Raw genomic sequence first — 25,477 nt, 5'->3', positions numbered from 1 at the left:
ATCTATCTATCTATCTATTTGAGTAAATATACGTAACAACTTCCCCCTCCCCCGCACAACGCACAACTTTCCAGGGGCCCCGGACGCCTTTTGAGTTTTCATATTGTTCCGGCAAAAAATCGCGCGCTTCGCAGAACATACTAATAAACTTAGGCGATGTTCACTTTCTGCAAACTCATTGCAGATTACGACTAAGTCTAATGTATCTAATTTATCTTTGTTAAGATTTAGAATCATGCACACGTAGCAGAAGGCAGCATCAAGCGCAACGTTGTAATGAAGCCAACAAAACTTCTCGCACCACTCGGGTCTAAACAAACGCTTCTCACCTTTTGATCCAAAGCTCCTTTGGGAAAATCGAAGCCTTTGGTGAGTGGAACCATAGTGGAACTTGTCCGCTGACTTCTTTCCTCGTCAGCGATTTTCGCCTAATGCGCGCAATTTAGTGGTTTTACTACTCCACTCTCAAAATCATTATAAAATATGGCAAGAGGTTCGTCTGGCAGCTGCCAGGTCTGCCGAACCTGCTCCGGCGCCCATGCTTTCTGTCTCTTTCTTTGCTGAACCGTTGTGACCGTAGTGATGATGATGATGATGATGATGAATTTTCACAGTGTTCTGTTGACCCATTACGACGACTTCTGCATCGCGGGTGATGGCATTTGATCCTTCCGCGGAGTAGACCTCCTCGTCTTTCTGCAAGTTGAATATTACTTGCTTGCGTATACAATGCCGTGTTTCACCTACCTGCCCTTTGGCCACGGTTTGTTTGGCCCGTCCTTCTACGGTCTGCGTAACGGACTCCTCTTGCTCCTTATCCTTCTGTCCTTTGACCAAAATTTGTTCTTCGCGTTCTTCTACGATCTGAGTAGCCGAATCATCATCTTTAGGTTCCTAAAAGTCGAGAGAATTCTTTGTCTCTATACACATCGTTGTTTCACTTACCCGTCCTTTGCCTTTGATCATGATTTTTTCCGCCTCTTCTCCTGCAGTCTGCGTAACGGAGTCATCATTATCATCATCATCATCATCATCATCATCTTTCTACAAGCCGAGTTTTACGCGCCTGCGGATACTGTGTAATTTCACTCACCAGTCCTTTTCCTAGGTTTCGTTTTGACTGTTCCTCGATGACTTTTACAGCGGAATAGACCTCCTCGTCTTTCTGCAAGTTGATATTACTCGCCTGCGTATACAATGCCGTGTTTCACTTACCTGCCCTTTGGCCACGGTTTGTTTGGCCCGTTCTTCTACGGTCTGCGTAACGGACTCCTCTTGCTCCTTCTTATCCTCCTGTCCTTTGACCAAAATTTGTTCTTCGCGTTCTTCTACGATCTGCGTAACCGAATCATCATCTTTAGGTTCCTAAAAGTCGAGAGAATTCCTTGTCTCTATACACAGCGTTGTTTCACTTACCCGTCCTTTGCCTTTGATCATGATTTTTTCCGCCTCTTCTCCTGCAGTCTGCGTAACGGAGTCATCATTATCATCATCATCATCATCATCTTTCTACAAGCCGAGTTTTACGCGCCTGCGGATACTGTGTAATTTCACTCACCAGTCCTTTTCCTAGGTTTCGTTTTGACTGTTCCTCGCTGACTTTTACAGCGGAATAGACCTCCTCGTCTTTCTGCAAGTTGATATTACTCGCCTGCGTATACAATGCCGTGTTTCACTTACCTGCCCTTTGGCCACGGTTTGTTTGGCCCGTCCTTCTACGGTCTGCGTAACGGACTCCTCTTGCTCCTTCTTATCCTTCTGTCCTTTGACCAAAATTTGTTCTTCGCGTTCTTCTACGATCTGAGTAGCCGAATCATCATCTTTAGGTTCCTAAAAGTCGAGAGAATTCCTTGTCTCTATACACATCGTTGTTTCACTTACCCGTCCTTTGCCTTTGATCATGATTTTTTCCGCCTCTTCTCCTGCGGTCTGCGTAACGGAGTCATCATTATCATCATCATCATCATTATCATCATCATCATCATCATCTTTCTACAAGCCGAGTTTTACGCGCCTGCGGATACTGTGTAATTTCACTCACCAGTCCTTTTCCTAGTTTTCGTTTTGACTGTTCCTCGATGACTTTTACAGAATGCTTCTTTTCGATTTGACCAGTAGATTCACCGTCCGGAACTGAGTCTGTCGTCACTGAAAAAGCCACTGCTAAAGAATGGAAAAGACTTTGAGAGTACACACCAGATTCAATAACCGCGTGATGCGTCGGTAAGTCGAGCCTTTCTCCAGAAGGAGGCTCTTTCGAAACTACACAAAACGCGTGACCTTCAAGTATTATAGCTTAGAACGTACAGTCAGACTCAACGGATGCCGGTAGTTGAAAAGGAGGTCCAGGCTCCACTGAACTCCACAAATCAACACACCCAAATGTCATAGCAAAGGAATCGTTACCGGCTTTAGAAGAATTTGGGCGATCAGGTTGCGTCGCCAACGGCGAAGCAGACAAGACGAGGTCTGAAGGAGGAACGGAAGACGATTGCAAAGAAGTTTCTGGCTTTGCTACAAGTACCGCAAAAATTCCAACACTTCGTTCCAAGGGAAAGAATTTGTTACCGGTTTGAGAAGTTGAGTTAACAGGTTGAGTCATGCTCGGCACACGAGACGAGATTTGGCTACTGCTGCCGCCACGTCTTATCACGCGGAATTGAAGTTTCGGAGCTGACGCAACCAGTTTCTTAACGTCGTCATAAGGCAGACCGACAACGTCCTGGCCGTTGATCGACTGGAGCTCGTCACCCATTTCCAAATTCGTATCGGCTCCTTCTCGGACTCTTTTAATTAGAACACGACGATCATCGCCCTAAAAGAAGACTTTTGCAGGGTAAATTTGCTAGACATTTTGCATCACTTACTTTCCTAGTAGTCAGCGAGATCCCTAAACTGTTTTCGATATTTCGGCGGGCGTACGCATCAACACAAGGCTAGATAGAGGACAGTGTCAACCCTTCAACAACCAAAAATAAGAGATATTACGTTTCGGCTCGTAGTAGTGGTAGTAGACTCTTTTGCGGCAAAAGAGGCTCCTATGAATGTTTCAGCACGAGGAGTCGACTCCGATAGCACCTGCTTTGTATCTATAAAATCAAAAGTCTTTGCAAAATGTGTCTGAGGTCTTACCGACGTTTCCGGCTTGTCTTTCTCAACAAGTCGCGGTATCTGCGAGTAGCAAAAAAGCGTTAGATGCTTCGAAGCACATACAGGAACGCAAATCACCGTTTGGTGAATAGGTGCAGTCGCAGGTTTACCAATAGCGGCAGCAGCTTGTGCAGAGAAATTTTGTCTATCTTCGCCCTCGTCGTCTTCTAGTATGTAGTTTGGCGTTTTGATCGCTTTGTGGTGCTCGACTGTCGTTTCTTGACTCGACCGCTCGTCAACGGAAGTTGCAAGACGAGCGCCGAGAGGCAGACAACCGCCATCCAAATGTTCATACACAATTTGAACGGGTTTTTGAAGAAATGCAGTCTACAAATCAAAATCAAAAATCAACCATTTACACAAAGCAAAGCAAAGCAGCACATTAGCGACAGTACCTGCACTTGACGAAAACGGTGACAAGACGGTCGAAAAGTCAAACGCGACCCTTCGGTATGCCAAGACCAAACTTCACGATGCAGTTTTCCTAGAGCAAAAGCATAAGACATTATGAAGGCTAAGTCTACAAATGACAGACCGCCAGCCTTTTCGTCAAACATCCGAGCTATCCTCTTTCGATCTTCGTCAGTATTTTCGCAACGAACGGCTGCCAAATGACTGTAGACCGGATCCTTGGTAGCAAGTTCTCGGGGAGTCAAGTCGCCCAAGAGAATTGGCAAGACCGTGTTTTTCTTGCGGTTTTCGCAGTACTGGTGAAAGATATTGTCCAAGTCCACTTGCGTTGTTTTATTATCGTCACGGTAGCAATTTTGACTTAGGACCACCATGTAGTATGTAGATTCTTTAAGACTTTTTTCCAGTGCCCTTTTCTTTGGGATCAATTCCGATGAACCGTGGTGGTAAACTTTGAAACCTAAGTCTTCCAGGTCTCTGGCAAGCTCTTCTCCAAATGACTGATCTTGCTCGCAGTAGCAGAGAAAAACGGACGGAACATCTGGGTAAACAGCATGTAAAGCATTTCATAGACACCAAAGAGTAAGAGATTCTCACCACCGGTAGGAACGGTACAAGTCACCGTCCTTTTCATTACCGTCGTCGCCGTCATCTTCGCTGCCGTCGCCGTCGTCGTCGTCGTCGTCGTCGTCTTTTGGTTTTGGCTCGTACGTATTGAAACAGAGTCATGCACTGTCTCATTCTGGATCGACGACGATGACGAAGATTCAAAGAAAACGAGTTGAGGTCTCGCTAATCCATCTGACTCGACGTTCGTTACGTCTTTTGAATTTTTCGGTGACGTGGGAAGAACCGGAACTATTGTGCTCGAGTCGACCGTGCCCGAGCCTTTGACGAGCATACTGCTGTCAGTACTTTTTCCTCCTCTGCTGCCAAAGTCCGCGCGATTCGGTTCACGCAGATTTTCTTCTAATATTTCCACTACTAGGTCCTCCAGATATTCAGGCGAGGACGTGCAGCGTCTGACTTTCAGCGGTTGAGGCAAATCACGGTAGGCCTCTGTGTTAGAACCTACAAAGAGACTTCCCCTTATGTCGTTCTCCTCGTCTGTCAACGGGATAAAAACGCGGCGAAGACGGAATTCTCCAGAAGCGTCTACCGTCTGAGAAAATATTGTTATTTGAAGAACAGCACTTGAGTAAATTGTACCTGTATTGTGTGCAGTCTACCATCGGGGGCAAATACCACTTTATCTTCCCAATTCCACTCTTCACTACTGACAGGAAGCACATAGCCTTCTGTAGAAGAAGAAGGCCAGTTATTAAACGCGCTATCTTTTCAGAAAAAACTCTAACGGATGCATCAAATTTTGACTACGTCGGCATGTTCTGTCTATCTTTACCAAAAGTACACAAACGCTCTTACTATTCTTTGTCAGTTTGTAGACATCCTTTGCAACATCAATTACTTTATCATCTCCTGGGCGAAATTTTCTGCACATGAGAGAAGCAAAAAGCGGCGAATGAAGTCGCAAATCGCTGACGTCCATATCAATTAGCAGCGGTAGAGACATTTTCCCCGGAGAATGGATTCGAGAAGTGAACATCATGCTCAATTCTTCGATTTTCGCCTTGTCGCTGAAGTAATCCCGACTGAAGACGAGCAAGTAGAAGGTGCTCTTCGTCAGATAGGCGTCCAGCTGTTCTCTGTGAGCCTTGAAGGCCTCGAACGTCAGTTGATGAGTAGGAAAACCGACGTCGATGAGAGAGCGCATCAATCCGAGCCCGATTTTCTTATCTTCCTCGCAATACGACACGAAAACGGCTGGAGGACCTAAATAGGGAACCCTTGCAAGAAGTTCCGGATCGTTAGCCGCGCGAACTTTGCTTATCCATAGTTTCCGTCGAAACGAAAGCGCCTCGAAGGGGCGACAGACGCGAAAAAGTCTTCAAGAACCGGGTGCCCTGCCGGGTGCCTTAGTGTAGTTGGCCCGGATTACGCGAGGGAAATACCCCAAGTGCAGATAGAGGCGGAGTGAACTGTCTAATGCGATTCGTTCGCTGTTTTTCAATGCATTTATATCCACTGTTGCTAAATATGTACTGCAGTATCAGAGCTCTGTCTTCTATACTTCTTTGTTAGTCTCGCTACTATCAACATTTCTTCCACTCTCTTCGAAGTCTTCTTCTCCGTGGCTGAGTAGAAACGAGGGAGGATTAATGCCTGATAAAGAAACACTGAAACTTCTCTTTGGAATTGACGAGCCCTCATCGTCACCACCACCACCACCACCATCATCATCATCCTCATATTGATTCAATTTCCACTGCAACTCGTCAACGCTCTGATTCAGTAGTCGATTCACGTGACGTTCGTGCTGAAGATCTAGATGCAGTTTCTCCGCCTCAGAACTCTGCAGTCTAGAGACTCTTCACTGACGGCGAGAGAAAAACAGAGAGATTTTTCACAAACCGTAGACTCTCCTTCTGCTGTTCAGTTCGGGCTTCCCATTGCTCGCATTTCTCTTCCAGAGTTCTCAACTTCCGTTGGCTTTCAAACGCACCATCGGCCTGGTAAAAAAAAACAAATGATCTACTAGTACATTCTCAACATGTCAGTTTATACTTTGTCCTGCAGAGACGCCACAGTGAGACGCAGTTCTCGTATCTGTTCGTCTTTCATCGCCAATACGGTTCTCAGACTTTCTAATTCCTGCGGTAGCAAGCCGCACCGATCAATCGCTTCCTAAAGACGAACAACGTTTGAACGAACAGTCTCGTCTTCCCGCTGCACATTCACCTTTATCTTTGCCTGGCACTCAGATTCCGTCTTTTCTTTCCATGATTCCATTTCCTCGTGAAGACTGTCATTCTCTGTCCGCAAGTTTTCTATCTCAACCTACGCAATTACATTAGTTAGAAAGCCTTTGTATCTAAAATGGTCTCTCTCTTCCATACATGCATGGATTGTCTGGTATCTGTCAATTGGTTTTTCTCCTTGGCTAGTTCATCCTACATAGGGCACATCGTTGCATCTACTGTACGTCTATGCTGAAATACAGCCTTACCCGATTTTCTTCGAGTAGTACTATCTCCCTCTCAAAATCCCGAGCAAGAAGTTTGATTTCCTGACAATGCTCAGAAGCTAAGGCTACGACAAAAAACTCTAAATAATTAAAAAGCTCGAAAATAAAATGCTTCCTCACAAGCAATTTTTTCTTCTGCAATACGCTCATCCTCCTCCCTCTCTTTCCTATGATCAAAGCGAAGTTGACATAAAGCCTTCCGAAGACTAAGAACCTGTATCTTCAAAATTAAATTAGCCCCGAAAACGCAACTAAATATTTCGCTCGCCTTTTCGTCCAGATGCGCGACGCTCAATGCCATCGCGACGAAGCCCGACTGCACCTCCAACCACCGTTTCCTCGCGTCCCCGCTCGCAGGAGCGCGAGCCTTCGTTCTTTTGAGAGCGTTCGGTCTGGCAGATGCATTACCAATGCCCAGCCCCTTTTTCGTCCTTCCGAGAGGCTTCCTCTGCGCCGCGGGCTTGCGTTTCGGATCCGGTGGGGGTGGCGGCGGTGGCGGCGCTGTCGCCGCGGCTGTTTTTCTTTTTCCGCGAGGCAGAAGCGACGATGCGACGTGTTTTTTCTTCTCTTGGAGCGGGCGAACTTTCGCGGCGAGTACGAAGAGGCCTCGATTGGGCGGACAGTCGAAATACTTGACGCCGTCGATCGAACCGTCGTTTTTTCCGTTCGACTCGTCGAGAACGAGGCCGCACCACACGCCGCTGCTGAATTGGGTTTCGCCGAGATAGCGAATGCAGCCGTGGCGATCGACGTCGCCGCTTTTCGACGATCGCGGAACGACGACGCGTTCGCCGACCTGCATTGATCGTTCGAGAAGTCGAGTTCCGATCGGCGTCCAATCAGAAGCGAGATTCCGGTCATCTGGAATTCCGTACGGAGTCCCGGACAATATATATGAGTTTTATTGAAACGTTACTTCTAATCAAACTATCTACGATTCACATTTTGCAGTGCTTGCAGAAGGTCCTGTATCTCGCTTTGAACAGCGACAAGCGAAGGATTCGGCCTTACAAACACAAGTCATTTCTTTATATATTTTCGCATGCACGTGCCACGCTTACTTGCTCATAAACGCTGTCAGCGTGTCTATAACCGACTTGGGACAATAATCCTCGCGAATGATATGTTTCAGAAGAACCAGCGGCCCGTACACATTGCTGACGGGTTTCATTTTATCTTCAGACTACACAAACGGAATTATGAGAGATGAAACGCGGACAATTTAGAGAAGCTAACCTTAAGAAGGCCTAAATGAACCAAGATCTCCACTGCCATGAGCTCAGGCTTCAAGCAAAAGCAAGGCTCCAAGAGCACATCTTCAAATTATCGAAGGTCACTTTTATTTAATTAATGTCAATACTTACTAACCTGATATTTTATTGACCGCTTCAATGACTTCGGTGCTGGTGTCTTTTGCAATTACCGACGATACCGTACAAAACGCCGACACCGCATTCCTTGGATTGGCGAGACATTCATCCTACACAGAAACCCTATTCAAAAAATAAAATAATTTTATCGAGAACCTACTCCTAGTTCTGCTTTGAACAAATCGGCTCTGTTCGAGCCTAGATCCATTAGATATTCCGCCGACGGCTTTTGAAGAAACTCGCGCACGTTCTGCAACAATCAAGGGATGCAAATCAATCTTCAGGAAAATACGCAAAGAAAGAATCCCAACAAAGGAGTTCGTCTCTATACTTCAACTACATAACACTTCTACAAACTCATAGTTCTGAAGTATTCTCTGGATTAGTCTTCAAACTTACTGACCCCTACGTAAGTCCGAATCACTTAACGAGAACAGCTTACGTGTAGACGTACTTTTTTGACTTGAGGAAGAGCGGAAGACGTATTGAGATTCGGATCCTTCGCGTTGACGTCGTCGTTTTCTTTTTCCTCTTCCTCGTCGCTCTCTTCTCCTTCGTCGTCGCTCATTGAATCCAAAATGTCCTTCGTGCTCAATCCTAGGTCTTCGACGGCATCTCGGATTTCCCTGATTCCGTCTTCGCCGAGTTGATTGCCTAGATTAGAAAGTACAATGTCCTTTTTCTTTGACTTGCAGTCCAACAATCCAAACCGTTGAGGTGTAGCTGTCTCAGATCTGGTTTTCCAGCGAGAGAGCGAACCAAATCCAGCGCCGCTTCCTTATTCACTTCATTGAACGGCAAATAAAGTTCCTACAGTACAGTCAACAAGAACAATAGGCCTCTCTAATTAGAACGTTTTTTTTTTAGGTCACCTTAAGCTTTGCGTGACTCTCCTTGAGAGAGTTCGCTAGAGCCCTACATCCGGCCGACTTCATCAGACAATCGCCGAAATTTATAATTTCCAAGTTCTGCAGCTGTGAAAGATTCTGAAAAAAGGTATTGCCATACTTAATTTTTAAATCTTCTCCCCACTATTCCTACTTTAGCCATGGCTTGAGCTCCAGATTCAGTGAACGTATTGTCATTCAGATTCAAGTGTCTCAAGCCTTCATTGTAAGTCAACGCATCGGACAAAGCCGAAATGCCCTTGGCGCAAATTCCATTCTGTGGCATAGACACATACACCAGGCTCCCAATAATCTAGAAACAAAGTTGAGAGAAGCGTTATTTTCAACGTAGCAAATACTATTGACTCACTCTGAATGCCTCTGCCAGAGCAATTGCGCCTTCATTCTCGAGCCGATTTCTCCCAGACACAAAAGCTGCGAGAGCGAACGTCTCTCCGGCACCACTAGCATTCCTGTGACAGTCTATTAGTCCCTGAGCAAGAAGCTGTGAAGAAAGAGAGATACATAATTGTCTCAATGAATACAACATCCGTTCTCCTTTACCTTTCCTCCACCGATTCCCAAGCCATTGTTATTGAATTTGAGAATTTGAAGCGAGTATGCCGCCGAGCTGGCGAGCAGGTCTAAACAAGCTCGAACTCCATCCGGACCGAATGCATTATCGCTCAGATCCAGCTCGACGAGACGACATCCGGATCGAATCATCGCTCCGCCAAGATGATTCTATAGAAAAAATACATTTAATTGAATTTATGTTTTTCGATTAAATCTTACCAAAGACGGCGGTATCTCTGAACGCAATCTTCCCGTGTACATGTCACTCAAAAGAGAGAACTATAGAACGTATAGAATTATGTCTTCGCGACCCGTGACCGCGGGGAAATTACTTTTAGGCTTGGTTTCGACTCCAGCGCTTCGGCTATGACTGCCGACGCTTCGACGCCGATCGTGTTTCCCGATAATCGCAGTAGAGTCAAGCCGTCGTGCTCTTTGATCGCTTTCGCGATTGGTTCGGCTAGCGAACTCTCGCTTTTGTTTCGATACGCGGCCCAACGAGTTTCTTACCGTCTTCGGCACCGTTTAGCTTTAACGATCGACCAGAAAAATCGACGGAGAGCTCTCGCGGAACGTCAGGGAGACGGAGAAACTGCCGAAGTGGATCTTCGTGCGCCATTTTCAAACCCGGATAACCGTTTGACACGTGGTGCCGCTAAATCGAACCGTAAGCCTGGCACGTACTTCGATAATACGAAGCGTAAGACGAAGAAGGAAAGGTGACCACGAGGCATTTTTCGTCATCTTGAACGTAGAGCGTGAAATCTTGCATCATTTCATTGCAAAAAATAGAACTGCTGACTATAATCATGATGCAATCAATAGTCAAACCGGTATTGAAACCGGTTTACGAATTCGCACCTATTCGAAGGAACCAACGAGTGCGCTGCACGTCACAGCACGTGACACAGCGGACCAATGAGCGCGCTGGGTGGGGCTACACTGTTCAAAAGCGAAGCGCACACCGATTTCCTTCAGTTGCGGCCGAGGGTGGATGCGGCGCGGAGCAATCTGCGTCTCGTCCTTGACGGACTGGCTCGGGAGCTTGGCAAAAGGCAGTCTGGATCGTTGGATCAGCGTGGCCCACGGGTAAACCGTGCCGGAGCCTGTAAGCAGGGCGATGGGGGGTTTCGGCCTCGGCTTACGCACTGGGCAAAAAGATCGCCAACGTCTTATTGTTGCCAACGAGCACGATCCGCGCTAGGCAGAGTGGGTACGGCTCGGAGGGGGTGTTCATAAATGGCCTGGTTGCCGGCACTTTTCTCACCCGAGAGGCACGATTAGACTGAGGATGATTTGGCTCAGGAGACTTCGGTTTGGGCATTGCACGTCTTTTCTGTCAACTCCTACAAACCGTGGTCAGCCGCTCTCCACCTCTCAAGCCCCGGTTCTTCTCAGGAAGACATACCGAAGGGTTTGGTACCAGCGCACCGGGGGACTCGGTATTAGGGGCCGTTTCTCATCCAGGTGGGTACTGCTGGGGTGGCCGATGACGTCGCAACTCGCCCGATATTTTTTGGAAGGGGGTCATCGCTTTGCGAAGACTTCCCTGGGCTACGAAGCGTCCGAACCTCCGCGCGGTGTAGCCTGGGTTACGCTAATACGGACGCAACCAAAAGGTACGTATACGGATTACTTGGCAGTGACTAATTAGAATTTTTAGGTCGCACGCTGAAGGAAAACGATGACGAAGACAGAACTTGATCGAGAAAGAGGAAAGAAAAGAAATCAAAACGACGGCGACGATGCATGAAAAGGACGGCAGCGATAAAGGCGACGCGCTGAAGGAGACATATATTATTTAGTATTGCACGAGTATAAAACGGCTGTGTGATGCGTGAAAATAAAATTAAATGTGCACAACTTATAAACGTATGGCCGTCGCGCAACTCATCTCGGACTTGATTCTCGCTTAGCTTGACCGAATTATGAAAGCAGAGACAAGCGGCGAACATTCGTAGCGCGTTTCATGATTTGCCAGAGAAATGCGCGCAGAACCGAAATTGATGGCCGCGATTTCGTGTTCAGACCTAAAGGAAGCTTCGCAAAAGGAACAGGACATCAGCGAAGACGAGAGTTGCAGCGGATGTGCACGGCTCTTGATTATCTACGTCTCGGATCGAGTCTCTGAGACCGTCCTTCGTCTCCCCCATTGGAGATCACCGGGAAAATGTAGCTCACGGTGTGCGGGAGTCTCGTAATCTAAAAAAGAAAAATCGCGGCAGTGGCGGCGCGCCGTATACCGCGCGCTAGAAAAAAGCGAGGCGAGAGCGCCGCCGTGCAGTCACTGCCAGTCGTTTCCAAGTTCATGGCTATACATATTTCTCGACTTTATATAGTGGATATTATGCTAAATAAATCAATCTTCTAGAAAAAAGCGGTAATTGTTAATTAATAATTAAGATAATATATAAACCTAGAGGTTTTATGTCTCTTCATTTGGCTGTCCCCGTGTTCCTGCTCGATCTTTGTCTCCACCTGCCAATGGCTTTGCATCTCCGTCGTACTTATCTGATGGAATCAAAAGCGGCTTCAGTTTTAGCTTATCCCCAGCAATAGGAATCCCGCGTTCAGCAACGGGAGAGGTTAGCAAGTCAAGCCGTAAAGGTGGAACAGATCGAGTAGCAGAAGACGAGCCAAAAACAGCGTCAGTCGGGTTGTGATGGAGACGCGGAGTTGGAGATGGAGGGGAAGGAAGTTCTGATAGAGGACCGGTCTAAAAATTCAACTAGACTACCAAAGAAGAACCAATAAGATCGCGCTACCAGTGCTGTATTGAACGGTCTCCTTTTCTTATCAGTTGCAATCTTGGGTGGAGGATAGGAGTGATTTAGGTTGGGAAATGTCGCCCCACTGGCAGAATATGTATCCAAGGTCCTAAAGCAAAGGAGCCAGGTACATAGCCTTACTTTCATTCCTTCTATTTTTTTGTACTTTGGTAGACATAGGCTTGACATCTTATTGTAAAAACGTTGTGAATCGACAGATGGCTTTCTCCTGGGATAAAGGAAAGATGCCGAAGGCAGGCTTGTTCTGCCCTCCGAAACTGCAAACGATTTTCCAAGACTTCCTTTCACCGGGGAAAACGACGATGACGAAGCGGAGGGAAGCAAGGAGATCATATGACGAGAACTGAAATCGGCGTCAGAACCAAGCGGCACGGCGCCCGCCGTCACTTTCGATTTTGATTCCAAAAAGAGAGCGCCCAAATCCGTGTGAGCTAAAAACTCATGTGAGGGTTAGAAAAATAATCAAAAAGACTCGGTGTACCCGTGCTGGCCAAATCACTAACTTTTCGACTTGTTTTGTGATGAATCTTGGTCAAAAATTAGAGTAGTCAGTTGGGATGTTTTATCTATCCACATACCTTGGCTGCCTTCTGTTTTCGGCTATTCATTGGGGAGGTAGAGGGAGACGATTGATGCTCGGTGGGCTCTTCCATTGAGCTGTGAGCGTGCAAAGGAGTCACAATACTAGCGAGCTATAAATGACGTTATCTGTATATATAAATTCTCTTCTTCGTATTTCATTTCTTTACCTTCTGTGGCTTGGGTTTCTCTTTGGACACCTTTTTCGCTTCCGTCAGTTCAGGAGGAAGCATCTTCGGAAACTGCTTCGTTTTTCCTACCTCTTCCTCCACGTGTGCACAACCAAAAGCCACGTGCTCGACACACTGCCGGGAAGAGAGTCGATCTTGAGGCCTAAGCTGAAGTAAAGACTACACGCACGATATGTGCTCGTTAGATTACGTTCTGTCAATACGAAAAGAGTTTCTAAAACCTTCATCAGATCTAGCAGATGCTTGTCCATTAATAAGGCGTAGCGCTCATCTAACGATTGCCTCGACCGGTCACCGGTGTCAGGAAACTAACACAGATAAAAATGTAGCATCAACGTCTAATGTAATCTCACACACGCGACGCACTTTCAATCCCACGAATCGAGGACTATTCAAGAACACTTCAATCTGATCAGGAGGCAGGGGTCCCATGACCTAAGAGAAAAAGAATAACTGAAGAGGAAATGACGTGTCCTGATTTTTGTTACCTGTTGAATAACAAACAGTTGATCGATTTCGCTTTCGCCAGGAAAAATAGGCTTCCCGTCGGAAATCTCCCCCATAATGCAACCAATAGACCAAATATCGACAGGTGCACCATACGATGACCTAATACGAAAACATGCTCTTATTATAAAATGTCTCTCAGTAGAATTTTTACCCGAGAAGAAGTTCAGGAGATCTGTACCATCTCGTCGCAACGTAATCAGTAAAGGGAGCGCTTCCATGCGTTGACATTGAACGAGCAAATCCTAGATAAAATCGTCAAAGCATGGGTCCCCTAGTGCAAAGTTTACTAACATACCAAAGTCGCAAAGCTTTAGAATTCCACTTGATCCAATCAGCAAATTCTCTGGCTTAATATCTACGCCAATACGCGTATCAGACAAAAAAATGAGCAGTCTCTTGGCTTATCAACCTCTGTGGATAACGTCGTTTTGGTGACAGCAATCAACAGCTTTTATAAGCTGATGAGTGAATGACCTATATATATGTATGTACCAAATGATGAGAGCCACGCTTCTATAAACGCAAACCGATCTAACCTAACACTCTTTATATCCAGACCGTCAGGATTTTCTTCTAATACTTGCAACAGCGTTTTTTCCACGTACTCAAATACCATATAAAGTTTTCCCTTTCGCCGAAACGCCTCTCTGCCAGAGAGTCTTCCATAAGAAACGGGAGAGTGACTCGCATTCAAACTGACTTTAGCCCAATAATGTTCTCTTGCTTCAGCTTTTGAAGGACACTAAGCTCTCTCATAATGTTTCTACGAGCCTCGGAATCATCTACAGTTATACCTCTTAAAATAATTTTTTTAAAATCTACTTTCGTCCCGAATTCTCTACCAGATTATTGTTTCTACAGTTTCCCTTCCCAAGCATCACAGAAATAAAAACTACTCGTGCGTTCCGCATACTGAAAATGATTTCCTCCCTAATTTCTACCTTCCGTGTCCTTGAACTTCTTGATAGCGACCAGTTCCTTTGTTATCTTCGCCAAAGAACATGATTACGCGTGCAGCGGACGCAAACCAAGCTACCTTGTGCCTGCATTTGAGCACGACGCCGTACGATCCTGTAAACAGAACCGAATCTTCGATGTCGATCGATTTGCGCGTTCGTTGGCTATGCAGACCTTCTCCTATGACCTGTTTCACGACGTATTTATTCATTTCTCACTCGTTTTGCGTGTAGACAGCTGGAGAGCCGAGCCATATTTGCGCACGCTTGTCGTCGCACGTGATTGCACCAGCTTGGAGACGGGGCGCCCCGTATATCTACACGGAAACGGTCGCTGTGTGTTTTTTTCGCGAGAGAGCGAGAGGAGGAAATTTAATGGAAACGAGTCATCAGAGGCATTTTCAACAGAAAATGGCTTACCGCACGAGGCCAATCAGGTAAAGTACTTGTCAAAAAGGCGTGGCTGCATTTACATTGCACTTCGAGGCACGTAAAAAAAGTTAAACGACGACCACGTCTTCTATGTTGCAGACCGCCGTCGACGGATCTCTTCTTCAAAGGCGAACAGCCGGCTGCAAAAACGGTCTATTCTGTTGAGTACGACGTGAAGCCAATGAGCAGAAGCAAACCCATGCGGTCTGGTACAGCGTCAGGAGATCGTCGCAATAATCCTCACCCACCAAAGGTACATATGTTTGTGTCGCCAACCCCGTCAATATGAGACCTCCTCATTTCTCCAGACTTTCATTATTTGGCGATTTCCTTCCAACCCGCGTTCTCCCCAGCGCTGCGAAACGGTGGACGCTCTTGAACGAGAATTGGCAGATCGAACAAAAACGACGTATCACACGGAGTATCGAGGAATTCAACAAGGTCACCACCACCCACTCTCTATGATCTACTAAGTAATCAATATACAACATTGATTGACTAGGCGTGGAGCCGTACGTCCCAACTTTTCTGAAAAAACAACTCAAGCCTCGTTCTCAAAGTCTCAACACCTTCACGCGAATTGCCTATCAGGAGCCTATCATAAAGCCAGAACTGCAAGGAAATACGAGTCGCTACGGCTGCAATTTGGTCAAACACGTTCCTGCCGCAGGAATAGGTAGGTATACAGACAGTGTAGGTATAAAATATCCACGTGCGTACTTTGGTGCTCTACGCGTAGTTCCGATGGCCACGTCGTCCAAACGAAAGCCGCAGCTCTCGTCGTGGACAAGCTACAAAAATGATTTCGGACGCACAAAGGTGAACACACAAATTTCATTCTAATGCACTGTTCTAAAAACAAGGGCATTCAGTCAGCCGCTCGTCCAGCTGACGAACAAAAGGGTAAAGACAAGTAGGAAGGAAAAACAGAACAAAGGACCTTTCTCTCGTAGCGCACGTAGACAAAAATAGCGAGGGATCCCACTTATACGAAACAAAACAAAGAAATCGGAATAATCTAGCCTCTACGCACAAAATATAAACTTGATATATAGAGATAGACCAACGTTAGGCGAACGATCCTCTCTCTCCTACTACGTCGAAGAGGGCTCCGACTCGTAGGTGGGCGATTCAAAGTTCACCACGTCGTTTTCAGGCAAATAGACAGTATCTGAAGCCCGATTCGACGACGACTTCTTCTTGACGTAGTACGCAGCAGTCAAAACGAGAAGCGTTACGAGAATCGCGCCGGTGACGGACACCACAGCAGCAATAATAATAGACGTGTTCGATTTGGAGGAAGGCGACGACGACGACGACGGCGACGACGACGACGGCGACGACGACGACGACGACGGCGACGACGACGACGACGACAACGACGAATCATAAGGCTTAACGTCAGCGACAGGGGCACCGAGCGCTTGGGCCACTTGAGCTCTCCTCACCTTCACGGTACTGATGAGTTCGGCGACGGGAACGACCGTATCCTGATTCGAATGAAAGTAATAGGCAAAAAACGTCGCCATAGCTTGGGGACTATCGCCCGGTACGTTCGCCTGCGGCACGTGGACCGCGTAGCTCAGCACGACGATTCGATACGGCAACGTGTCGTTCAGCTTCTCCGCAATCGAAGCCTTCGTGAAGGCCTTCGCCTGCTTCGTCGTCACGTTGAATATGAGCGCGACGACGGCACTGTCTACGAACTTTTTCGCGTTTCCCAACAGATCCTTCAAAGACGGCAGGCCGGTGAGAACTTCGAACGACGTCGGTCGTTCGTTGTTGCTGCAACGACCCGCGTGAATAACGGAGATCTCTTTGCCTTTCGTGCAGGCGGCTCGTCGGAGCGCGCAGTGCGAATCGTACGAGCGAATGTCGCTGCCGCAAACGGGTGAACCGGGACACGGACTCGAATCGGGACACTTGTAGCAGACGGCGCCTCCGTCTAGACCCCACAGGCAATTGCCTGCTTTGCAATTAGAGCACATGGACGCGGGCGGTCGATTTCTGCATTCGACCGTGCTCACCGGCAGCTTGTCGTCCTTGAGAACGGTCTCGTCCGTGAGCACGAGCCGACTGCCAGGAGTGGGACTGTCGATGTAGGCGAGCACTCGACTACTCATGTATATATCGTCGGCCCGTTTGTAGACGTGGACGTCGGCCGACACGCGAACCGTTCCGACGGCGCCGAGCGGCACCACCAGTCCGGGAATTTGCAGTGACGTATTTCCGGTGAATTCGTGCGTCCAATGAAAATTCCCGAGCTGAGCGACGATCACCGTGACGTTGACCGATACGGGATCGGCGCAGCGATGAACGATGAAGTCCATTTCGATCCTGAAGCCGAATACGTCGAGATAGCAGTCCAATTCGAGACAGTTCGTGCGAGTCGTGCAGATGAGCGGTAGGCCAGCGAGAAAGCTGGCGCATTCGGCCGTCGTTTTCGTCGGACAGCCCGAGTTGGGGGCCGGACCGCGCGATGCCGTCATGCCGTCCGAGCAGCAACCGTATTGGGTTCCCGCGCAGCCGCCGATTAAATCTGGCGTTCCATTATCGACGTAGCAAACGAGGAGTAGAAGAGAACAAAGGAGAAATCTCATGACTCACTCCAAGCCGGAACAGCAGGCGCGCGCTACTGCGAGGAGGTGGTCTCTGGAGGACCTCCCCGCCCTGGTACAGTAGGTACTAATAATACCTGCTATAGATAATATAGGGAGTACGATGCAAATCTATTCACATGTAATGAATTAAACATGTAATCTATCTACAAGTACCTAGGTACGGTATCAGCAAATAGTTTCCAATTTCTTAGAACATAAATGTATATATAAGGACCTGTTCGGCTATCGAACAGCGAATCTCCGAACTCTCTACCTATCTAGATAAAAATATTGTGCTGCTACTAAGATGTGCGCTTTGTTTCTTCCTTAGCTAGGGTTAATTAATTGCCTGCACTCCAGGAATTCAATCCTGGAATGATTCCGTGAGGCAAGAACGTTTTGAGAAATCCTTCAGCATCATTTCCCATGTAGAAGAGAACCGCTTGCTTGGCATCGTTACCGCCATGCAATTCAAAACGTTGAATTTTTCTGTTCAAGTAACAGTGAGGGTAGCTGAGTACACGAGCAAAAGTTGCCAGGCTGTGTGCCACCTCGAGAACAAAGAGTCCACTCGTGAACTTGCCGAGTTGATAGTTTTCAATCACTTTTTCAATGTAACTTCCCTGCTCGTGAAACTCGAAGTCGTCAGGAAAAAGTCTCAAAAGATTGCAGTAGATTTGCTTTGGCCAATCCTCGTCGCCAAACACCGTTTCCAACTGCTCAAACTCTCCCGTCTCGGCGACAAGGTTGAGAAGCCACTTGGGCGAATAGGCGCTATCGTACTCGCGCGGACTCGTATCAGACACGGAGGACCCGCGCTGGTTTGCACTACTGCTGGTGTCCTCCGTCTTCTCGGACGACGTCGGCGATTTGCTGCTACTCGGCGCGCCGGAATCGTCCGACGACCCGGCGGCAGCGGTGCCTTCCTTGCCGTCACCATCTCTGCCGCCATGACTGTGACCGTGACCGGAAGTCGTCTGACGATTCAACTTTATTTTGGCGTCGTCACGTGCAACGTGACGTTTCCTATGACGATTGCGCGGAGCGCGCGATTCCTCTCCCGTCGTCGACGTCGAGTCGTCGCCGCCGCCCGCGTTCGCCGAATCGCGTCGACGACTGGACAAGACGACTTTGGCGGTCAAACGTTGACAGTTCTCGGGAACACCTTCGAGAACGCGGCGCCACACTCTGCACGCCTCCAAGCCGCCGTCTTCGAGCGTGCATTTATTAAAAACGCGAAAATGCGACAGGGTCGACGGTACGGGCAGACTGGGATCGTTGCGCTGGAGCAGATCGACGACCTTGTAGGCGCGCAAGTACTCGTACGCCGTCGATCGCGTGAGCCCGAAATTCTCGCGAACCCACGGCACGAACGCGCTCGTCTTGAGCAGCTGCTCCTTATTGAGAATCTCGTGGAAAGCGCGTCCGACGACGTAATACGAGCCCTTGACGTTCTGGTTGATCTGCTTCTTCCAGAAGTGAAGACGATCGGTCGACGCGTCGGTCCACGACGACGATGACGACGATTCGTTCGCCGACGCTTCGCTGGCCGAAACAACTCCGGAGTCGCTCAATGATTTCGCCCTCGATTGCATTCTCTCTGTCGGAGAGAAAACGTGTCAAATGCGCTAAGAGAGCTTGCTTTCGTTATAAGAGAGCTCTCGTCGATCCCGGAAGCAGGCGGTGCTAATTGCCTATTAGTTGTTGCCTTTTCGTCATCGTTCGTGATCTGGGCACCTTTATCCGGGTTAGCGGTTTGGAATTAGATTTCCGGACACAGATGAAATAACAAACGCGTCCTGGGTTACGGAAAAGCCGTTTTGGGGCCGTTTCGGGCACTTGACGCGTTTATAACATTGAAGTGGCGTTTTCCTAATTGTATTCTCGCCACTCGCGCCTACTAGAGTACGCACACAGCAAGGCGTCTAATTGCCCGTGCACGTGCCATTCTAATTTTTGCTGAAAGCGTGCGTTAGCGGTGGGAAAGTCTCGTCTTACCCTATTTCTTCTTTTCACACGAACAACATCCAGCTCCAAACACCGCGCAGAGACCGTGTGAGGCGACGTTTTTGCACCTCTGAGACTCGTTTTGGCACTCTCCTAATTTAATCAAATAATTCATTAGTTAAGTCAAATGGGGACCTATTTAATTTATTACGTGGACAAGGTCGTTCGAAGCACGACTCAACTTGCGAGGGCTTTGCCAGTGCTCCATCGCAATGCGCCATCGACATAATCTGCCCATTCATCAAGCACAAGAGGTCTCTTCGTTTTACGCCAATACCGCAAGACGCACTGCATTTTCCCCAGGCACGCGTAAAATAGAACAATCTGTCAAATAAAAAATGGCGGCCAATAATATCGACTATGACACGTTATCGTACGAAACGGGCTCCGACGTGACGGGGGCCTTGGTCGTCGGTTTGATTGTCGTACAGGGTGACGTGCAACGGCCGTGAAGTCGATTTTGTGACCGTTCCAGATCGGCACAGTACTTCGTGTCCTCTATGGCACCTGTCCATTTATTGGCGCACTTCGGCGAGTAGACATTCTCGCCTATGAAAAGTCGATTACTGCGACGTGTCACTGTCTACGGACGTCATAAGCACCTTCTCCGCAAGCAACGCTGCAGCCTGATTTGCTCCAGAGCCAATAGTATTTTTCCAACACATTGGAGTCTTGACGCTTTTCGACGAAATAGCGGACGTCAATGCGCGGAAGCGAGGAACTTCTCACCAGTTCACTTATGGTCATCTAAGCAAATTGAGAATCGGAGCACGTCATTGAAAGGGAGCTCTTACTTCTATCGTAATGTTCTCGATGAATCTTCCAGACGAGCTGATGATGAAGAGGCTCGAATTTCTCTTGCGATAATACAGCTCAACGTCAAATCCACTGGCAATTGCCGATTGGCCAGTCAGTTGTCGTGGAAGCGACGAGTAAACGACGTCTCCTCTGTCGTTTTTCAAATCTACAACGCGAGTTTCGCTCAAAAACGATCGTACCTCGTGGAGCCTGAATTTCTCACTTATTCCAACTGAAGCCTGTATAGCAGTCGGAAATGCAACGAAGACGGCTAGTCGAGAGCCCCCCGCCGGCACACTCTGAACGTGGTAGCTTCCTTTATGACCAAAAACAATAAAAAAATCCTCCAGTACGACTTACGGTCATAATTATACCTGGTAGAACATTTTTCATTCTGTACGAATTCAATGCAGTCGCGCAAGTCGAGCCGTTTCCGCCGCAAAGCCCGCATCGATCTGGCACGCTCAGACTGGCATTAAAGTGACCAGTGAAGCGCCCAGTGCAGTTTACAGACTTGAATCAAATAGGATATAAAAGACGATGGGTTAGAAGGACCACAAATTTATGGAACCTCGCATCTTCCGCGTAAGCAAAAGGCTTCTGACTGAAACCGGCACCTCGTACCGTCTGATGCTCTCATTATTCTTCGCTGCGGCGAATTTTTAACCTGGCACGAGATCCGACAGTGTTGGATGTCTACACTAGATCCCATAAAACAACAAATATATTATCAATCAGACAAACCGTTGGTTCGATATACGACTTGGGAATTTGGACCATATTTCGACATACACTGGGCACTGTACGTTTCGGTATAATTAGTCGGGCAGGGCTATGATAAAACGTAGAAAATCATACTGAGATTTTCCCCCGGGCATGTACCTTTTCATTGCAAACAGAATAGGCCACAGACCCACCGACGCAATCCTTGCCATCGCCTACAGGCCTAAAGTGAACAAACTGTGCGGTACAATTATAGAGCCAACAGCAGACAAAAGGTTCCTACGTTGGATTGGAGCACGTCCTTTCCATCCTCAGAACGCCCCTGCCACACGATTTCGAACAGGCAACGACTGACTTCCACTCCGACCATCCTCCGTCAACGGGACACTGACGCACCACGCACGAACGAGACAAGGGCGGCCTTTTGTCAAAATCGCACAGCGTCTTGACAACGTTTTTCTCGAGATATCCCAGCTGACGGCAAGGAACGCTGCGCTTCTGCATGCCTATTCCGCACGACTTTGAACACCGACGCCACGGCGTAGGCGACCACATGAAGGTGGGCTTGTAGAGTTTTTTCGAGCAGGAAACGTCACTGTTGCAAGGAACTAGTTTTGATTCAGGCGGTTTGCCTGAATTTCGATAGTCGCCGCAGTATTCATCCTCCACTTTTAGGTCGTAGGCTGGAACGTGGCAGACGTACGAAATCCTTCGTTTCCCTAATGCGCATAATGATACCAATTCATTTTTCTTATTATCAGTTATACCTCCTTTGCACGTTTTGCTACACGACGTTTGAAACTTTTTCCACGTGTAAAGAAATCGCAGGTTCCAATTGTCTGGCGGATCGGCGCCCGTCGACCTGGCGTAACGCAAGTGAGCGTCAATCAAACGCCTGCTTTGAGTCGGATTGCAAACCTGGGCAAACGCGCAAAGACACGTACAGTACATAGCCCCTAGCTTAATAATAAAGACTTACGGATACAAGAAGCCAATTTTCGAGAGGTTCCTCGATGACGATCCTTTGGGTGCCGTTCCAGTCTTGTATGTACTCTACTGTCGACCCGGCAATGTGCATCTCCAAATAAGGTGTTTGATCGGAGACGTGGCTAGAATTAAATACAGTGGCTCCCTTTATTGCGAACACTAAGAAAAAGATATCGTTTTATCAAGTGTGTCCAGACGTCGTTGCGCACTAATAGAGGCCCTTCCGGACGTTTCACGCAGACGAATCTTCTTTGCTTTAGGCTCCAGATCCGAAATAACTTGGCAGTCTGCGACAAGTAAACGGAACTCAACGCCGAGACCGTTTTCATCTGAATACTAAACCTCCTGGCAGAAATTTCTTGCGAACGGTTTTTGTGACGATGTCGCACGTTTCGCCTCGGCCGTCACAGACTCCGCAATAGTCGTCTTTCAAATGCGATTGCCACACGTCATCACAGCCAACAGGCTACCGAAGAAAACGTGATCATTATGTACGAACTGCCTCTCTCTGATTGCTAGATTCTCTAACTTGGCATTTTCCTTGAAAACAACGATTGTTACTGTTTCTGCTGCACGTCACACCGTCAATGACATCCGTCATGACGACAGGCTTTCTCTGGTTTCGGCTGTAGCACCACAGTTGACAGGTCTCTTCGTCTACGCAAAACAACTACATCGCGATAACAAAAGATTTTCTATTGCTATACCAGTGACGTAGTTGAGTAATGGCAATCCCTTGCCATCGCGAAACGATGAGCAGTTTTCTTTTCTCCAGTCATCCCCAGACACAGAACATGGCTATTCCATTCTCACTTTGTGCATAAAAAATACGATTTTCAAAACATCTTACTATATTGTTGCATAGTTGAATTTGATAGGACTGTCCAGTGCAGTACTTCCCACCATTTCTCGGCCTTTTTCAAACAAAACGTCCTAACGATACGCCACCTCCCAACAAAGCTAGCATACTTGGGATTATTGCAGAGACGCCGACGAGCTTGAATTCCCCCGCCGCAAGATCTCGAGCATGGCGACTGGGAGTAGGAAGCCCATCGACCCCAGTTACCTCGAACTGGCGCCGTGGGCAGGAAATAGTACTCGCTGTTCTTCTCCTCAACGCACTGCCCTTTCACACACACCTAGAAAGCAACATGCAGAATTTAGCAAGCGAATTATTGTAAAAACACCGTGCCTTATCTGGACCACAGTAAGAGCCGTCTGCAGCCGGAACGTAGACCGTTCTACACCGTGTATCGTTATTCTCGCACCAGAGCGATTGACAGACTACCTAAAGTTTTTTTTTTCTTATTCAATTCACGCGCGATAGGCCAACGTCTGCACGCACATTCATGACCCACGGACGATCGCACAGTTTTTCATGCAGTCGTCCCGTCTGAAAGACGCACTGCTGATCGAGCGTGTACATTTCGCCGGGACGACTCGTCGCCTCTTGTCGCGTCGGCGGATCAAGAATGCACTCTAGTGACCTCGCTTCTCTAACGGTATATATACCCTATTGGCTTATGAGGCGTACTCTATGTTAGCTATCGTTTTTACGTCATATACTTCTCCATGTATCTTAGGCTACATGGCGACCAGTAGTGCACGTTTGCCTGTCCCCCCACAAAAGACGACATGATGAATCCTTCAGACGGACAACTAATTCGCTTATCGCCATCGTGAAACATTCCAAAGCTGTCAAAACAAAAAAATTAATAATAATCTGACGTGTAGATCAGATGTACCTGTGACCGAGCTCGTGGCCCATGACAAAACCGGTACGCAATCCGGACTCAGACAAGACCTGGCAACTGTGTTTTTCGACGCAGAACGAGCTCAGGTAGGCACGCCCAAGCTCGGCACATTTTTCGCCCGATTGACAGAAAGACCAGATATCACTCCTAAAATCGACGTCAACGAATGAACTGTGTATTATAGCTTCAAGCGCACCCAGTTAAAAAAATTGCGTAGTCGTGATGTTTGCGATGATTTTTCGGAACGTTGATTGTCTCTTGCCACGGACAAAATCTTTTGATAAGTTCAACCGACAAGTTTGTGAACTGAAATGTTCTCTAGACAATTACGAATCACAATGGCATTGGCAAACCCCTCTATAGACTACAACTCTACTGGGAATTTCTTTAGAAATACAATTCGAACAACGGGAAAGGATACGTTAAATCCGGTAGAATTATGATCGAAGAGAGTCTGCGCCTACAACAGTAATCACTAGTCAGTACAACGTGGCTCATGTGTTGATCTGACGCACGTACAATGTTGATGAGACCCAGAACGTAATTTTTGAGTTTTTCTCTATTGTCACCGAATTTTTTGTGCTTTTCAATGGCGTGATGGTCAACGACAATTAACGTTTTGATGTAGTAGCTTTTCGCCGCCGCCGCCGTCGCATCTCGGCGAGGACGACGCGATTTTTCAGAAGCAAGGCGGTTGTCGCCGTCGCCGTCGCCATCGTCTACAGAGAAGGATCAAGCGTCGCACGTGCACTCACTCCTCCAAACCGTCATGGTCCACGTGACAAAAACCGTTGGCGGTCGGGTCGGCGGTCGTTCCATCCGTCGTTCCACGCGACCGCTTAAAAATCACGTGCGGATGCCCGACAGGCGATTTCGTCCTTTCTGACGTCACCGGCTCGATGAACAGATCGTAGTCGACGAAACGAATGACCCCGGTCTAAACGAAGCACTCAAAAACGTTCCGCCCATCTCTCTAATATAACAAACCAAATTTCCGTCGCAAACGCTAATAGCGGCTCGGCCCCAATCCGCCGTCCCACCGTCGTTTGACGACGACGTTGCCGAGCCGTGCAGTTGACATTCGGTCATGAGATCGTAATCGACCGTCTCCGTCTCGATGACGTCGTCTCCTTCGCCGATCGTCTGCACTAGAGCTCCCGGCGACAAGATGCTACGACTCGGCGACAAGTGGACGGTCAAGTCGCGACCGTGCGCGTTATTCAGTCGATAAACGACTGTCGCTTCGTCATCGGACGACGCGCGACGCGTCCTCGGGTGCAGATCGTGGTCGAGACGATCGCCGTCGTCTTCGACGCGCACTGGAAACGTCACTTCGGCGACGGCTAAAAGCGTGACGTGCAGAAGTGAAAAACGGGCCGCAAAGCGCCATTACCGGAATCATCGTTCTCTAACCAGGCCAAATGAATGCCCTAGATATAACGAGTGTCCTCCTAACGGCCTGGATAGGCGTTCGAAAGGTTCGTACCCTCAGTTTTTCGCCTGGCGTCGCCCGCGCCGTCAGCGCCGTCAGAAAGATCGCGAAGAGTGCCACGATCATGCCAGGGAACAAAGGAACTGCGCAAACGTGCGAACGAAGAGAGCTCTTCGCCCGAATTCGCCGAAACAGGGCGAACAAAGGAAGCGGGCCTAATTAACTTAGAGAGTGCGAGTC

At 47.9% G+C, this 25,477-nt stretch overlaps 8 protein-coding genes across 16 annotated transcripts; 1 reads left to right on the top strand and 7 right to left on the bottom strand.

Annotated features, from left to right (window-relative positions):
- Window positions 1-66: 66 nt before the first annotated feature.
- On the bottom strand, window positions 67-5,548 carry LOC136189505 (uncharacterized). Of its 2 annotated transcripts, none has more exons than XM_065977484.1 (24): window positions 5,444-5,548; window positions 4,987-5,394; window positions 4,771-4,859; window positions 4,159-4,723; window positions 3,686-4,102; window positions 3,546-3,634; window positions 3,229-3,477; window positions 3,133-3,171; window positions 2,989-3,081; window positions 2,868-2,936; window positions 2,569-2,815; window positions 2,407-2,514; window positions 2,308-2,355; window positions 2,197-2,262; window positions 2,042-2,148; window positions 1,882-1,992; window positions 1,681-1,830; window positions 1,559-1,630; window positions 1,417-1,509; window positions 1,216-1,365; window positions 1,094-1,165; window positions 946-1,044; window positions 748-894; window positions 67-696 (listed from the first exon to the last, which is right to left on the bottom strand). In XM_065977484.1, exons 1-24 carry the CDS (start codon window positions 5,454-5,456, stop codon window positions 475-477), a joined length of 3,723 nt encoding a protein of 1,240 aa, XP_065833556.1. In that variant the 5' UTR covers window positions 5,457-5,548; the 3' UTR covers window positions 67-474. The 2 variants fall into 2 exon arrangements, with proteins under 2 accessions (XP_065833556.1, XP_065833566.1); XM_065977494.1 differs by having other exon boundaries at window positions 2,989-3,078.
- Window positions 5,549-5,603: 55 nt separating this feature from the next.
- Window positions 5,604-7,465, bottom strand: LOC136190771 (restin homolog). The gene is made up of 8 exons (XM_065979034.1): window positions 6,915-7,465; window positions 6,767-6,860; window positions 6,629-6,711; window positions 6,519-6,572; window positions 6,361-6,459; window positions 6,187-6,306; window positions 6,034-6,131; window positions 5,604-5,981 (listed from the first exon to the last, which is right to left on the bottom strand). The coding sequence occupies exons 1-8, from the start codon at window positions 7,446-7,448 to the stop codon at window positions 5,687-5,689; spliced, it is 1,377 nt and encodes a 458-aa protein (XP_065835106.1). The 5' UTR covers window positions 7,449-7,465; the 3' UTR covers window positions 5,604-5,686.
- A 60-nt stretch (window positions 7,466-7,525) lies between these two features.
- LOC136190760 (ran GTPase-activating protein 1-like) lies at window positions 7,526-10,136 on the bottom strand. The gene is made up of 14 exons (XM_065979022.1): window positions 9,990-10,136; window positions 9,812-9,939; window positions 9,699-9,758; window positions 9,468-9,647; window positions 9,274-9,408; window positions 9,058-9,216; window positions 8,889-9,002; window positions 8,727-8,826; window positions 8,471-8,670; window positions 8,177-8,266; window positions 8,015-8,126; window positions 7,883-7,962; window positions 7,708-7,829; window positions 7,526-7,652 (listed from the first exon to the last, which is right to left on the bottom strand). Exons 1-14 carry the CDS (start codon window positions 10,096-10,098, stop codon window positions 7,574-7,576), a joined length of 1,668 nt encoding a protein of 555 aa, XP_065835094.1. The 5' UTR covers window positions 10,099-10,136; the 3' UTR covers window positions 7,526-7,573.
- A 1,141-nt stretch (window positions 10,137-11,277) lies between these two features.
- LOC136185820 (cyclin-dependent kinase-like 5) lies at window positions 11,278-15,627 on the bottom strand. Of its 8 annotated transcripts, XM_065973062.1 has the most exons (18): window positions 14,680-14,695; window positions 14,585-14,619; window positions 14,490-14,535; window positions 14,391-14,440; window positions 14,249-14,330; window positions 14,085-14,195; window positions 13,958-14,022; window positions 13,844-13,903; window positions 13,700-13,790; window positions 13,527-13,647; window positions 13,405-13,473; window positions 13,260-13,346; window positions 13,018-13,197; window positions 12,847-12,960; window positions 12,750-12,795; window positions 12,414-12,699; window positions 12,245-12,356; window positions 11,279-12,195 (listed from the first exon to the last, which is right to left on the bottom strand). In XM_065973062.1, exons 5-18 carry the CDS (start codon window positions 14,302-14,304, stop codon window positions 11,905-11,907), a joined length of 1,689 nt encoding a protein of 562 aa, XP_065829134.1. In that variant the 5' UTR covers window positions 14,305-14,330; window positions 14,391-14,440; window positions 14,490-14,535; window positions 14,585-14,619; window positions 14,680-14,695; the 3' UTR covers window positions 11,279-11,904. The 8 variants fall into 8 exon arrangements, with proteins under 8 accessions (XP_065829095.1, XP_065829103.1, XP_065829087.1 ...); XM_065973023.1 differs by lacking the exon at window positions 14,391-14,440 and having other exon boundaries at window positions 11,278-11,846; window positions 11,896-12,195; window positions 14,585-15,627; XM_065973031.1 differs by lacking the exon at window positions 14,391-14,440 and having other exon boundaries at window positions 11,278-11,843; window positions 11,896-12,195; window positions 14,585-15,627.
- Window positions 14,808-15,995, top strand: LOC136186037 (uncharacterized). Its single transcript, XM_065973280.1, has 6 exons — window positions 14,808-14,941; window positions 15,036-15,189; window positions 15,245-15,377; window positions 15,439-15,612; window positions 15,676-15,755; window positions 15,809-15,995. Exons 1-6 carry the CDS (start codon window positions 14,880-14,882, stop codon window positions 15,851-15,853), a joined length of 648 nt encoding a protein of 215 aa, XP_065829352.1. The 5' UTR covers window positions 14,808-14,879; the 3' UTR covers window positions 15,854-15,995.
- LOC136185891 (uncharacterized) lies at window positions 15,757-17,568 on the bottom strand. Its single transcript, XM_065973103.1, has one exon. It carries the CDS (start codon window positions 17,534-17,536, stop codon window positions 16,031-16,033), a length of 1,506 nt encoding a protein of 501 aa, XP_065829175.1. The 5' UTR covers window positions 17,537-17,568; the 3' UTR covers window positions 15,757-16,030.
- Window positions 17,569-17,646: 78 nt separating this feature from the next.
- On the bottom strand, window positions 17,647-19,633 carry LOC136185940 (uncharacterized). Its single transcript, XM_065973165.1, has 2 exons — window positions 19,535-19,633; window positions 17,647-19,136 (listed from the first exon to the last, which is right to left on the bottom strand). Exon 2 carries the CDS (start codon window positions 19,129-19,131, stop codon window positions 17,878-17,880), a length of 1,254 nt encoding a protein of 417 aa, XP_065829237.1. The 5' UTR covers window positions 19,132-19,136; window positions 19,535-19,633; the 3' UTR covers window positions 17,647-17,877.
- On the bottom strand, window positions 19,393-25,450 carry LOC136185802 (A disintegrin and metalloproteinase with thrombospondin motifs 18-like). The gene is made up of 30 exons (XM_065972991.1): window positions 25,292-25,450; window positions 25,199-25,235; window positions 24,793-25,148; window positions 24,571-24,742; window positions 24,325-24,524; window positions 24,182-24,265; window positions 24,002-24,123; window positions 23,797-23,952; window positions 23,609-23,746; window positions 23,397-23,547; window positions 23,244-23,339; window positions 23,021-23,190; window positions 22,902-22,965; window positions 22,759-22,849; window positions 22,581-22,708; window positions 22,394-22,517; window positions 22,261-22,338; window positions 22,044-22,210; window positions 21,832-21,982; window positions 21,348-21,783; window positions 21,224-21,287; window positions 21,086-21,173; window positions 20,913-21,037; window positions 20,716-20,854; window positions 20,565-20,657; window positions 20,338-20,507; window positions 20,146-20,290; window positions 19,921-20,092; window positions 19,695-19,867; window positions 19,393-19,636 (listed from the first exon to the last, which is right to left on the bottom strand). The coding sequence occupies exons 1-30, from the start codon at window positions 25,361-25,363 to the stop codon at window positions 19,536-19,538; spliced, it is 4,263 nt and encodes a 1,420-aa protein (XP_065829063.1). The 5' UTR covers window positions 25,364-25,450; the 3' UTR covers window positions 19,393-19,535.
- Between the last annotated feature and the right edge of the window lie 27 nt (window positions 25,451-25,477).

Source organism: Oscarella lobularis, chromosome 1 (assembly GCF_947507565.1).
Source record: "Oscarella lobularis chromosome 1, ooOscLobu1.1, whole genome shotgun sequence".
Lineage (NCBI taxonomy): Eukaryota > Metazoa > Porifera > Homoscleromorpha > Homosclerophorida > Oscarellidae > Oscarella > Oscarella lobularis.
Note: the sequence above shows the minus strand (reverse complement) of the source record. Positions and strands in the feature narration are given on the sequence as shown.

Bases quoted from the DNA above. Each gene is read 5' to 3' on its own strand.
- LOC136189505 (XM_065977484.1), bottom strand. The intron at 2,937-2,988 runs GTAATATCTCTT...TCCTCTATCTAG, and splicing joins CCACTACTACGAGCCGAAAC to CCTTGTGTTGATGCGTACGC. The intron at 1,166-1,215 runs GTAAGTGAAACA...ATCAACTTGCAG, and splicing joins AAACCGTGGCCAAAGGGCAG to AAAGACGAGGAGGTCTATTC.
- LOC136190771 (XM_065979034.1), bottom strand. From the start codon at position 7,448: ATGCAGGTCGGCGAACGCGTCGTCGTTCCGCGATCGTCGAAAAGCGGC. The intron at 6,132-6,186 runs GTATAAACTGAC...TTTTTTTACCAG, and splicing joins TGGCGTCTCTGCAGGACAAA to GCCGATGGTGCGTTTGAAAG. The intron at 5,982-6,033 runs GTTTGTGAAAAA...AAGAGTCTCTAG, and splicing joins CAGCAGAAGGAGAGTCTACG to ACTGCAGAGTTCTGAGGCGG.
- LOC136190760 (XM_065979022.1), bottom strand. From the start codon at position 10,098: ATGGCGCACGAAGATCCACTTCGGCAGTTTCTCCGTCTCCCTGACGTT. The intron at 9,759-9,811 runs GTAATTTCCCCG...TACGTTCTATAG, and splicing joins AGTCGAAACCAAGCCTAAAA to TTCTCTCTTTTGAGTGACAT. The intron at 7,963-8,014 runs GTTAGTAAGTAT...GATAATTTGAAG, and splicing joins AGCGGTCAATAAAATATCAG to ATGTGCTCTTGGAGCCTTGC.
- LOC136185820 (XM_065973015.1), bottom strand. From the start codon at position 14,716: ATGAATAAATACGTCGTGAAACAGGTCATAGGAGAAGGTCTGCATAGC. The intron at 14,023-14,084 runs GTTAGATCGGTT...ACATATATATAG, and splicing joins CTGGATATAAAGAGTGTTAG to GTCATTCACTCATCAGCTTA. The intron at 12,961-13,017 runs GTAAAGAAATGA...CGTCATTTATAG, and splicing joins AGAAACCCAAGCCACAGAAG to CTCGCTAGTATTGTGACTCC.
- LOC136186037 (XM_065973280.1), top strand. From the start codon at position 14,880: ATGGAAACGAGTCATCAGAGGCATTTTCAACAGAAAATGGCTTACCGC. The intron at 15,378-15,438 runs GTCACCACCACC...TTGATTGACTAG, and splicing joins GTATCGAGGAATTCAACAAG to GCGTGGAGCCGTACGTCCCA. The intron at 15,613-15,675 runs GTAGGTATACAG...CTCTACGCGTAG, and splicing joins CGTTCCTGCCGCAGGAATAG to TTCCGATGGCCACGTCGTCC.
- LOC136185891 (XM_065973103.1), bottom strand. From the start codon at position 17,536: ATGAGATTTCTCCTTTGTTCTCTTCTACTCCTCGTTTGCTACGTCGAT.
- LOC136185940 (XM_065973165.1), bottom strand. From the start codon at position 19,131: ATGCAATCGAGGGCGAAATCATTGAGCGACTCCGGAGTTGTTTCGGCC.
- LOC136185802 (XM_065972991.1), bottom strand. From the start codon at position 25,363: ATGATCGTGGCACTCTTCGCGATCTTTCTGACGGCGCTGACGGCGCGG. The intron at 24,743-24,792 runs GTTTGTTATATT...TGCTTCGTTTAG, and splicing joins GCGTTTGCGACGGAAATTTG to ACCGGGGTCATTCGTTTCGT. The intron at 23,191-23,243 runs GCACGGTGTTTT...GTTGCTTTCTAG, and splicing joins CTTACTGTGGTCCAGATAAG to GTGTGTGTGAAAGGGCAGTG.